This window comes from Dipodomys ordii, unplaced genomic scaffold, assembly GCF_000151885.1.
Source record: "Dipodomys ordii isolate 6190 unplaced genomic scaffold, Dord_2.0 Scaffold95, whole genome shotgun sequence".
NCBI lineage: Eukaryota > Metazoa > Chordata > Mammalia > Rodentia > Heteromyidae > Dipodomys > Dipodomys ordii.
Genome location: NW_012267311.1, coordinates 2,012,339 through 2,025,112, shown reverse-complemented (window position 1 = coordinate 2,025,112; position 12,774 = coordinate 2,012,339). Strand labels below are relative to the sequence as shown.

General features: G+C 39.9%; 1 protein-coding gene across 1 annotated transcript; it reads left to right on the top strand.

Moving 5' to 3' along the window:
* On the top strand, positions 1–3,576 carry Topors (topoisomerase I binding, arginine/serine-rich, E3 ubiquitin protein ligase). Its single transcript, XM_013026652.1, has one exon. The coding sequence runs from the start codon at positions 34–36 to the stop codon at positions 2,965–2,967; it is 2,934 nt and encodes a 977-aa protein (XP_012882106.1). The 5' UTR covers positions 1–33; the 3' UTR covers positions 2,968–3,576.
* Positions 3,577–12,774: the final 9,198 nt, after the last annotated feature.

Here is a 12,774-nt window from a genome sequence, read left to right as displayed (position 1 = left end):
TTTACTGATATATTTCTTTCCTTTTTACAGATAATGGCATCAGCAGCTAAGGAATTTAAGATGGACAACTTTTCACCTAAAGCTGGCACTAGCAAATTGCAGCAGGCAGTACCAGCTGATGCATCTCCAGATTCAAAATGTCCTATATGCTTGGACAGATTTGATAATGTGTCTTACTTAGATCGCTGCTTGCATAAGTTCTGTTTTCGCTGTGTACAGGAATGGTCAAAAAACAAAGCTGAATGTCCACTGTGTAAACAGCCCTTTGACTCTATATTTCATTCTGTGAGGGCAGAAGATGACTTCAAGGAGTATGTCCTGAGACCTTCTTATAATGGTTCTTTTGCCACTCCTGATCGACGATTTCGCTACCGTACCACTATGACACGGGAACGAAGTAGTTCCATCTATTCACCTACTACTACTGTAAATAGAAGAACAACAACTCCACCAGATAGTGGAGTGCTGTTTGAAGGGTTAGGCATCTCAAGGTCTAGAGATGTTGAAATTCCTCCAATTATGAGACAGATTACAATAAGGGGACCATCTGCTGCAGATGATAGAACTTTACGGAAAATTCAAGAGCAAGATATTATTAATTTTAGACGAACCCTCTATCGTGCTGGTGCTCGAGTTAGAAATATTGAAGATGGTGGTCGTTACAGGGATATTTCAGCTGAATTTTTCCGTAGGAATCCAGCTTGCCTTCACAGATTAGTCCCTTGGCTAAAACGTGAACTTACAGTTCTTTTTGGAGCTCATGGATCATTAGTCAATATTGTCCAGCACATCATTATGAGTAATGTTACTCGCTATGACTTGGAAAGTCAGGCATTTGTTTCTGATTTAAGACCATTTTTACTGAATCGGACTGAGCATTTTATACATGAGTTTATCAGTTTTGCTAGATCTCCTTTTAACATGGCTGCCTTTGACCAGCATGCTAATTATGACTGCCCTGCTCCTTCATATGAAGAAGGCAGCCATTCTGATTCTTCAGTCATAACAATATCTCCGGATGAAACTGAGACCCAGGAGTTAGATATTAATGTAGCCACTGTCAGTCAGGCACCATGGGATGATGAAACTCCAGGACCATCTTACTCAAGCTCAGAGCAGGTACATGTAGCCATGTCTTCTCTCTTAAATACTTCTGATAGTTCAGATGAAGAACTTGTTACAGGAGGAGCCACTTCTCAGAATCAAGGTGTACAAACCAGTGAGGATCTACATAATGACAGTGATTCATCTTCAGAGAACTGTGTCATTGTTGGCTTTGTTAAGCCATTAGCTGAGAGAACCCCAGAACTGGTTGAACTATCCTCTGATTCTGAGGAGTTGGGCTCCTATGACAAAATGGAGACAGTGAAGTCACAAGAACAAGAGCAGTCTTCTAGTTCTGGTGATAGTGATGTTAGTAGATGTTCAACTCCACGATCTGTACTTGGAAAGGATGAGCAAATGAATAAAGTTCATCATGATTCTGGTACAAGAATGAAATCAAAGAAGGAAGGGAAGCGATCTACATCATTGTCATCTTCCAGAGATCTGAGTTCATCTATGAGAGAAGACCGAGGATGCTCCCCATCTAACCATAGACACAGGAAGAGGGGAAGATCTAGAAGTTCAGATTCACGTTCCCAGAGTAGAAGTGGGCATGATCAGCGGAATCACAGGAAGCACCATGGGAAGAAAAGGATGAAGAGCAAACGGTCCAGGAGCAGGGAGAGTAGTAGCAGACCAAGAGGGAGACGAGATAAGAAGAGTTCGAGAACTAGAGATAGCAGCTGGTCAAGAAGAAGCCAAACTCTTTCTCTAAGTAGTGAAAGCACAAGCAGATCACGGTCTCGTAGCAGTGATCATGGCAAGAGAAGATCACGGAGCAGAACCAGGGACCGTTACTATTTAAGAAATAACTATGGAAGCAGATATAAGTGGGAATATACTTATTATAGTAGAAACAAGGACAGGGATGGTTATGAGTCATCTTACCGGAGGAGGACTCTGTCCAGAGCCCATTATTCTAGACAGTCTTCAAGTCCAGAGTTCAGAATTCAGTCCTTTTCTGAAAGAACAAATGCTCGGAAAAAAAATAATCACAGTGAGCGGAAATATTATTATTATGAAAGGCACAGATCAAGGAGCCTGTCTAGTAATAGGTCAAGGACTGCATCTACAGGACCTGACCGGGTGAGAAATGAAAAGCCTGGAGGGAAGCGAAAATACAAAACCCGGCATTTGGAGAGTACTAATGAGGTGGCTCAACAAACTCATGAGTTCACTCCTAAAGTAAAGGACAGTCATTACCAAAAACCATCAAAATTGGATGGAAACTACAAAAATGAGAGTGACAGCTTGTCAGATGGACGATCATCAGACAGAGAGACAAAACACAGGAGGAGGAAAAGGAGGGCCCGTAGCCTAAGTGTAGAAATAGTTTATGAAGGGAAAGCTACTGATATAGCTAAACACCATAAGAAGAAAAAGAAGAAACACAAGAAAAAGCACAAAAAACATCATGGAGATAATACTCGGTCCCCAGTTGTTATTACCATTGATAGTGACAGTGACAAGGATTCGGAAGTAAAGGCAAACACGGAATGTGACAATGGTGTTCCTCCAGAGGCTCTGCAAAGTGAGTATTTGGCTTCTTCCTTGGAATCGTTTGAAACTAATAAAGATGTAGTCACAATAGAAGATGAATTTACTGTCCTTGACAAGGAGTGTGATGTTAGTACACTTACTGACAACTTGAATAATGCCAGCAGAACTGTGAATAATATTCCACCCCAGGCAGCAGCTGAAGTTGAACAGACTCTTGATGTAAGAGAAGAGAGCATCTTTGCCTCTGATTTGGAAAACCAGCCCATTAATGTTTCTATTCATACTGAGCCATCCAGGCAATTGCCATCTCCAAGGACATCATTAATGTCAGTGTCTCTTGGTAGAGACTGTGATGTATCTTAAACCTGCCAAAGCATCTCATTGAGAATCTTGATGGTATAAAATGAAAAAGAAAAAAAGAACATGTCATCTACTGCAGTTTATTTAAAGATGACTTTTGGTAAAAGTTCTTTTCCTCCTTAAAAATGTTTTAAGTGATTTTTATTTTGTGTTCGTTTGTAAAAATTATTTGTTCAAAAAGTATGTATGTCCTACGCTCAGAGTTAAGCACTTTTAAGTGAAGAAAATGATACTGCTAGCAGTTTATTTAAAACTTGGGATCCTTTTTAAATAAAAAAATGTAAATTTTAAAAGTTATTTCATAAAGCCATATGGTATTGACATATTTTTAAGGTAGTCAATGAGTATTTTTGATTTTGTTTTTGAGAGTTATTCTGGAAATGTGTTAAAAGCTAGGCAAATGCCTTTGGACAGTCTTTTATTTTTCTTAAGGTTTGTATGGTTCAGATTCATTTCTTCAGGCTAAATTGGGCATTTTAGTGTGCACAGTTTATCTTGACTTCTGCCAAAAGAAAAAACTTAATATTTATATACTTGTCTTTCTGAACTGTCAGTAACATAATAAATGTGTTCAAAAAGAAAAAATAAAGTAGTAACACTTTAAAGCAAGAATTCAAGTTTTTCCTGTGTAATATTGTTTTTTAAACAATCTTCCTGGAGCCAAGAATCTTGAAAATAGGTGGTCAGCATTTACAAGTGTCTCTTGGTTTTGTTGATTATTTCAAATGCCTTCAGACCTTGAGGAATGGAATAGCTTGCTTACTTTCTCTCTCCAGCAAAATGTAGTTTGGTGCAGTTAGCTTCCCTAAAAACAAAGAGGCCTTGTTCTTTTATCCAGAGTAACTTACTTTAATCCTGTTTTAGAGAAGATAAAATTGCTATCTCTTCTAATGCAGGACTGCAGTGAATAATAACTTGAGTGATAACTAAATTCAGCTTTCAATTTGCTTTGCTACTGTGTACATTTATTCAGTAGAAACTGGGATTTCCTACAGTGTAGCATTTCTGGATTATGTTTTAGTACAGATCAAAGCAGATAAATAAACTTGGATTTTACAGGTTGTTAGTCAACAAGAACTATTATACACAATATTTAAGTAAATATTGTAAACTAGTAAGTTTTCTGAAGAGAGTCTAATTTCTTTATGAGATTATATAGTAGAGATGTAATCTCAAGTGGAATTCAGTACAGATTAGGAGTATTTGGGGTTAATGAAGGAAAATATGTGCAAAAATCAAAAGGCAGATGGGAAACCTGACATGTTCTGTAAGAAACTGAAAATCAGGTTAGCCAAAGGGCAGAGAGGGAAGCAAGCATTGTAGATCATGTTGAATTTGTTTTTTGTAAAAAATTTTTTTTTCCTTGGGTCCGGTCATGGGCCTGAACTCTGGGCCTGGGCGCTGTCCCTCAGCTCTTCAGCTCAAGGCTAGCGCTCTACCACTTGAGCCACAGCACCACTTCCTGCTTTTTTCTTTTTGCTTATGTGGTGCTGAGGAATTGAACCCAGGGCCTCATGCATGCAAGGCATGCGCTCTACCACTGAGCCACCTTCCCAGCCTTATAAAATGTTTTTAAATGACAATCTAAAATTGATGGTAACAACTTTTAGTAAGTTCAATCTTGAGAATTCATGGAAGGACTGTAGAGTTAGTTAAATCAAGGAATAAACTTGGAAAATATGAAAACGTTTTGTAATTCTAGCAAAAGTACCTGTCTTTCATTCCTGCTCTTTCATATTCTTCATCTAGTCACCAAGTCTCTCTTCCAGTATTTCTGTGTTTTCTGCTGGGCAGCCAAGCTTTCTCACTTACTTTTACTTTGTAACCGGTCTGCTTTCATCTGTACAGTTTCCACACTTGCTTTTGGCTCATCTTTGAGTCAGCATGTAGAGGATCTTTTAAGAATTGTCTTCAGGCTGGGTGTTGGTAGCTAATTCCTGACTGCTCAGGAGATTGGGATCCAAAGGGTCACAGTTTAAAGCCAGTCAGCAGAAAAATCCTTGAGACTGCATTTCTAAAATAACCAGCAAAAAGCTGGTCTCAAGATGGTAAAGCTCCAGCCTCACAAGATCAAGGTCTTGAGTTCATATCCTAGTCCTACCAAAAAACCCAAAAAGTTTTCTTTCATGTCTGTACTTAAAATCCTTTAGTAGTTTACCATTATCTTTAGGGTATTAAAGACAAAAAATTGCAGTAGTGTAGTAGTGCCCTAAAAATCTGTGCCTAATGAGGTCCCATCCATCTTTTAACACTTCTCTCACAGTTTTGTACTCTGGCTGTAGCAATCGGCTTTGGGTGGTCTCTGCAGGTACCACTCCTTCCTTACATCCTTTCTCTATGACATTTTCCTTCTGGGAACCGAACATTCTGGCTATACTCTCAAACTGTCCCTCCATTACTTCACCTAATGATTTTTGAGCATTTGAACATTGAACTTTCAGTGTGCTGTAAATGATTTCAAAATGTCTTTTCAGTAGTCTGAAAATTCTGTGAGTTACATTGTCGTACATTCCCGTATCCTTATACTATTGCACATTACATGTGCTTAAAACTACATGAGTAGATATTTTTAAATTGGCTAGTAATGTTTCATTCACTGTGTATGCACACTGATCATTTTCATGTTCCATTCTCCCCCTTTGTCCCTTTTCCCTTCACCTTTCACCTTGTAGTCCCCCACTATTTTTTTCTGACCTTGTTTTTGGAGTTTTTTTCCCCTCACAAAAGAAAGGAAAACACTTAATGGCCTATTAATGTGTTCACCCAAGTTCAGTGTCCATGGTTTACCTGAGCTGCTCAAATCTTTGTGATTTTGATTTGTATAAGGGAAACTAATACTTTCATGCTCGCTTATTAATCATCCTTGGGTTTGCAACCCCACAACTTACTATTTTATTTCCTACTCTGACATTCAGCTCACCAGGCTAGCCAAGTGTGGGAGTTACACCAGCCATCCAGTCTGTAGTGGTGATGGCTGAAACGGGCCATATGCAAGGCAAGTAGACAGTTCTAATTGGCGGTTTTTGTTTTTTTTTTTGGGTCCGGTCGTGGGGCCTGAACTCTAGGCCTGGGCGCTGTCCCTCAACTCTTCAGCTCAAGGCTAGCGCTCTACCACTTGAGCCACAGCGCCACTTCCGGCTTTTTTCTTTTTGCTTATGTGGTGTTGAGGAATCGAACCCAGGGCCTCAGGCATGCAAGGCAAGCACTCTACCACTGAGCCACCATCCCAGCCCTAATTGGCCGTTCTTTTCATGAAAGTTAATAGTTTGCATCACTGCCAGTATGGTTGGTCACAGTCTTTTAGAACATGTTTCTGAGATTTTTCCAGACGTCTTGGGAACCTTACAAGTTTGGGCTATCTTTAGCTCCAGTGTTCCCTACTAATGGGAGTGAGAAGCAGAGGAAGAGACAACTTCACTGTATCAAAACTTGGTATCTACTCAACGTGTGAATTTATTTCTAACTTTAAGCTCACTTATTATACCTAGATATAACTGAAAAGTTAACTGGTTAAATTTCATTGATAATGGAGATATTACAGAACAAGTTTTATGAACATGCTCATGCTCAGTGCATACACTTTTGGTAATATGTACATGGAAAGCTAAACAATTCTGAGCTTGGTTCCGAGTATTTGATAAATAGTAGTTATATCAACTCTGTGATCTCTGACTAAGATCTTCATTCCTAGTGGAAGTACTTTGTCTAGTGACTGGCTTATTCTAGACAAGTCTATTTTTTGCTCTTGTAATTTTTCCCCTTTGGCTGGATATACAGTCTTATTCTAACATACCCATGTAAACAAGCTTAAAGCACTTTTGTTAAGTTTTTTTGCTCCTAGTTGGTCTTGGAAGCTTATGGAAAAAATTGTAATTGTATTACAGAAATTTCCCATCTGCCCTCAAAGTTTTAGCAGTTTGTCACATCTGCATTATTTTGGTCTATATAGTTTTTCTGAACCATTTGTGTCTAGGAGCGATTTGATACTGCCACAAAAGGAATAGTCTGCAAGAGCACAAATCTGTGAAAAGGAATAGTCTGCAAGAGCACAAATCTATGACGATGTGATACATTTGGGACAGTACAAGATTTGAGAGTTACCGCAGTATAAAGTATAAGAGGATATGAAATTATGGATAAGTTATGGGATGTCATGGAAATTTCACTTGATTCTATAGAAAAAAGATTCTAAATCATTAGATTTGTGTGTGTGTGTGAAGAAATAACCTTAGAGGTAATAAAAGGGATTAGGAATAAGGAGGCTGTTTACATTATTAAATCATCCACCTTCTCATCTGAGGAAGACAGTGGTAAGCAAATTCAGTAGTGTAGAGCAAATTCATTTTATAGGAAAATTGCAGAGGAGAGAAGGTAAAAGTGGTGAGGAAAAGTATATTTTCTTAGAGACTTGACTAGGAAAGAATTGAGTTCGAACTAGATACGCGTGGAGGCAAAGGAGGGTTGGTTTTAGGAACTTTTGGATCAGGAAATGTAGAAAGTAAAGGAGGGTAGGGCTGGGAAAGTGACTTAGTGATTGAGTGTGCAGCATGTATGAAGCCCTGGGTTTGATTGCTCAGTAGCACATAAGCAGAAAAAGCTGGAAGTGGCGTTGTGACCTCAAGTAGTAGAGCACTAGCCTTAAGCGCAGAGAGGCTCATGGACAAAGCCTAGGCTCTGAGTTCAAGCTCCAGGACCAGCCCAAGAAAACAACCAATAATTAAGAGGCAAAGCTAGATGGGAGACATGATCCAGGGCACAATAAGTAAATTAGTAATGGATAGGAGAGACAAAACAGCAAAGGAATTAGAAGCATACAAAGATACAGGTGGAGAGGTTAAGATGAGGTAGTGGAGGAGAAAAAAAGTATGCATGATCTCTTGAGCTTGGCTGACAAATGACAATACCCTTCCACATTCTTTTGTCTACAGCAAAATCCTCAGGTAAAGCACACTCTAGGGGGAAGGACAGGAGATCACATTGTTGATAGGAGATACTACTTTACATCAAAAAAACAGAAAGTGAGGAATTAACATCTTTACACCTATCACACTATCCATCTACATGAGTGGGTAAAGTTCTCTTCCTCCAGATCTCAGGTTCTGAAATTTTAGTATGTATCAGAATCAGTTGGTAGATTTGTTGAAACACACTGGTCTTCCCTCTTCCTCTATCCCCAGTTTTGAATTCAGATGATCTTGGGTGCCAGGATTTTATTTTTACATCCAATTTCCAGGTGGTTAAGCTTTGAGTCTGTTGATCACAGTTTGAGAACTTGTTCCAAGCTGGTCCCTTTACATATTTCCTGTATATTCTTCCTTTTTTCTTAGTCGTGGGACTTGCGCTCTTCAGCTCAAGGCAAGCTCTCTACCGCTTGAGCCACAGCTCCACTTCCGTTTTTCTAGTGGTTTATTGGAGATAAGAGTCTCACGGACTTTTCATGCCCTGATTGGCTTTGAACCTCAATTGTCGGATCTCAGCTTTCTGATTAGCTAGGATTACAGGCATGAGCCACCTGTGTCCGGCCTCCTGTATTTTATTAGTCTTTCCCTCCCCATCCAATGCAATCTTTTTTTTTTTAAACTACCTTTGTACTCAGACCTATTGACAGGCAGCATCAGCATTACCTAGCATCAGCACTACTTAGTGCTTAGAAAAGCTGAGTTTCAGACCTGACTGAATCATAATCTACACTTGACTAGGGGTAAGGGATGATTGATGTATACAGTTTGAGAAGCAAGCTAGCACAAACATATTTTTGATTTCCTCTTCCAATCTCACCTCTCTTCCAGTGTACCCATGGTTACTAGATAGTATCACCACTCATGCAGCTGCTCGGGCTAGACAAATTGAAATTCTGTTCAACTCATATCCTTCATCTAGAGTTTTAGGATAATACAGGCTGCACATGCTCCACACCACTATTACAATTCTCATCCACCACTTCTCATTTGGATTAGTGCTATAGCTTCTTACCTAGACGTTTAAACCCTACACTTGGAAGGCTAGGGCAGGAAGATCTGAATATTCAAGGCCACTACGGGTTACATACTGAGACCCAGGTAGTGACAGAAGCTTGTATGAGATAACCATGTATGTAAGCGTGGATCAAGACAATATACTCGAAGGCAACATTGACAATATATGCAAATGGACACATTTGAAACAATTCAGAGTATGTTCTTAGATAAATCATCCTTTTGCCTTGTTTTCCCCTCCTACTCTACCTTTTTCCTTCTTCCTCTTCATAGTAGACTAGACAGAATTCTCTTGAGACCGATACAGACTTAGTGCTTTTCACTCTAGCATATCACAAGAGAGATCTCAAATACAGCTTTCTCAGTGTAACTCATATCCCTTCTCATCACAAATGGCACATGAAGCCAAGTGTCTTGAAGAATCTCCTAAAGGCATCCAGATTCCTTGTCACAAATAGCAAGAGCCCACATTAGTTCAGATGAACCCCATTAGCCCCAAAGAGCCACCTGACATCAAGGAAAAGGAAGGAAGCCTAAGATGCAAGGAGAACTGACCAAAGGTCAGGCTTCTGGCCCCCAGAGTCCTAATGCTTGTTTTTCTACTTCTGCTAGCTGAAGTGGAAAGATAAGGAAAGTACTCTGAAATAAAGGTAATTTTGTCAGCTGCAAGGAGCCAATTCAGTGTTTCCATCTGATATTGACTCCCTATAAGTAGCTAACAACTAAAAGGTTTATTTCCTCCTATTATAGCTGGTCTCAGATCCAAACTCTTGGGGTTCCACAGGTCAGGTCTGGTCATTTGACTTCATGTCAAATAAAGAGATGAGTTACGGTGAGAGATTTATGTGGCACAGGGAAGAAAACACCTCAGCCCTTCCAAGACTGGCCTTTTAAGATGAAAAGATAATAAAGGGGTTGTAGGCATGGCTCAGTTGGTAGGTAGCTAGCTGAGCAAAAATGTCAGTACTGAGTCCTGTCTCAGGACAGTATATATGTGTGTAAATACATATATTTGTGTGTGTGTGTGTGTGTGTGTGTGTATATATACACACATATCTATAATGAAGACTTTAGACAAATTTAATAGAAAATGCTAAAATACATTATGTTGAAAGATCAGACTTGACACATTAAAATATTAAAGTGTTTGTTTAAGCAGATTTGTCAGTGGGGAAGCTGTAAGACTGAAGTGTGGGAGGCTGGAGGGCTCGGGTGAGGGAGGCAAGAGTCAACCTGGAAGCAAATTATTTGCTTGTTAAAGTTTGTGCAATTACATTATTTGAGCTATCAAAGTGAGAAGTTCAATACAATGTAGCTAAGGCCCAGTTGTCCACATATGGTTGGTTGAGTTTGTTTGCTTACAAGACATTAGAAACATAACTTACCAAAGAGATTCAAGATGAATTTTTAAAAAATCAGAAAATCAGAATAGCCTTATATTTAATAAAACAATTGAACTCATTATAGGGAATCTCCCAGCAGAGAAAATTCTAAGCCCACATAATTTTATTGGTGAATTTTGTTAAAATATTTAAGGGAGAAATGATACTAGTCTTGCACAAATTCTTGTTTCACGATGGCCAGTATAACCCTGACCTTAATACCTAACAATGATGTAGGTATGGTGGCTTAAGTCTGTAGTCTTAGTTAATTCAGAGGTGAAGAGGGAGAAATCTAGTTTTAGGTCAGCCTGGAAAAAAATAGCTCATAAAACTCCATTTTGGGGGCTGGGAAGGTGGCTCAGTGGTAGAACGCTTGCCTTGCATGCATGAGGCCCTGGGTTCAATTCTTCAGCAGAAAAAAAAACTGGAAGTGGCGCTGTGGCTCAAGTGGTAGAGCACTAGCCTTGAGCTGAAGAGCTGAGGGACAGTGCCCAGGCCCAGAGTTCAGGCCCTCGACCAGATTCCCCGCCCCCCCCCCAAAAAAAACAACTCTATTTTTAAGAGGACAGCAGTAAGATGCAGGGACACATGCCTATCTTCCCAGCAACATGGGAGAGCACAAACAGGATCACAGTCTCAAACACACACACACACACACACACACACACAAAAGTGCTGGGGGAGTTGCTCAAGTGGTAGAATGCCTACCTAGCAAGTGCAAGGCTTTGAATTCAAATTCCAACGCTGACAAAAGGATTACAAGAAAATTGTAGTCTAATATCCCTTGTGAACACATCAGAACAAAAGTTCTAGAAAATTGAATCAGAAGATAGCATTTCATAACTGAGTGGAATTTATCCCAAGAATGCTAGGTTGGCTTCTAATTCAAGAATCAATAAAATTCCATGTTAGTGGAACAGATGACCACCTACCTCAATTTCAATACATGACAAAAATCTCAACAAACCAGAAATAAATTTGTTAATCTGGTAAAGAACATGTAAGGAAATCTACAGCCAGTATCACAATATGAAAGATTGAGCCTGGTGCCTGTGACTCATGCCTGTAATCCCAGCAATTGAGGAGGCTGAGATCTGAGGATCATAGTTTGAAGCCAGCCAGGGCAGGAATGTCTGTGAGACTTTCATCTCCAGTACACGACTCAAAAAAAGTGGAGCTATAGCATATGTGGTAGATTGCTAGCCTTGAGTAAAAGAAGTTAAGGAACAGGCTCTGATTTCATGCCCCAGGTCAGCACCAAAAAACATAAAAAGTGAAACACTGATCATTTTCCCATAGATTTTTTTTTTAATGATAATGTGGTTTGAACTCAGGCTTTGAACACCATAGAGAAGGGCTCTGCCCCTGCAGATCAACTTAGACATACCTATGAACTGATAATGCTAAAATCTGGTTTGTAAATTGAATATCAGATTTATCAGAGTAGGGTATAAATGTATTGTTGAAAGCAAAGTTTGTTTTCAGACATTAACAATCCCTTAAAGTCCTCCCCACCCCCTGTATTGTGGATTGAACTCAGGACCACCTGCTTGCTAGGCATGCACTCTACCACGGGAGCTATCTACCCTCAGATCCCTAACTGAGATCTGTAATGAGGTAGGAGTGTCACTCTCACCTCTGTTATTTGACTTTTAGATTCCCTACATATTGCAATAAGGAAAGGAAATGGAAGAAACTGCATGATGACTGGGAACAAATAAGTGAAAGTAGAAGGAAAGACAGTGAAAAAGTCATAGAGATACCCAAGGAAAAAATAAAACTTTATTCACAAATGACATGCTTACTTACCAGCAAATTTTAAGAAACTGCTGAACAATTGCTAAGAAGTCAATTTATCAGTGTTGCATGTCGGGCCAAGAAATAAAAGACAATTGCATTTCTACTAGTTTTCCTATTGTTAGCAAACATGGTACAAAATGATGGGATTTGTTATATTTTCTTTTTTTTTTTTAATATTTATGGCCTACAGTGGCATTAAATCAAAATCTCCCGGTCTCTGCTTCAGGATGCTCCTGGCTCCAATATTGATGGTTTGGATTTTTTTTTTCAATTTTCTTTTGCCAGTGCTGGGACTTGAGCAGAGAAAGCCGAGAGAGGCCTTGAGTTCAAGCCTCAGTAAGGCACATAATAATAATAGTAATAATAATAATATTAAAGGAAGCCCTGTGTGTGCGAATAGTGGGTGTGTTGTGTTCTGGGACCCACACAGGCCCAGCTGATGTGGGAAAAGTGGAGAGTCGTCGCGCTGTACACTGAATGGTGTGCGCGGTGCTGCGCTCCACCGAACCCCGGGCCGTCCCGGGGCGCGCCGTGCCCTCCGGGGACCGGGCTGGCTGCGCGGTGGGAAACCGAAACTGGAAACCGAGATGCTGGGCGCAGGGGCGGGCGCTTCCCTCCCTGCCCGCCCCAAGTTTCAGTTTCCATTTGTCCGC

Excerpts from the sequence above, each read along its gene's own strand:
- Topors (XM_013026652.1), top strand. The coding sequence starts at position 34 with ATGGCATCAGCAGCTAAGGAATTTAAGATGGACAACTTTTCACCTAAA.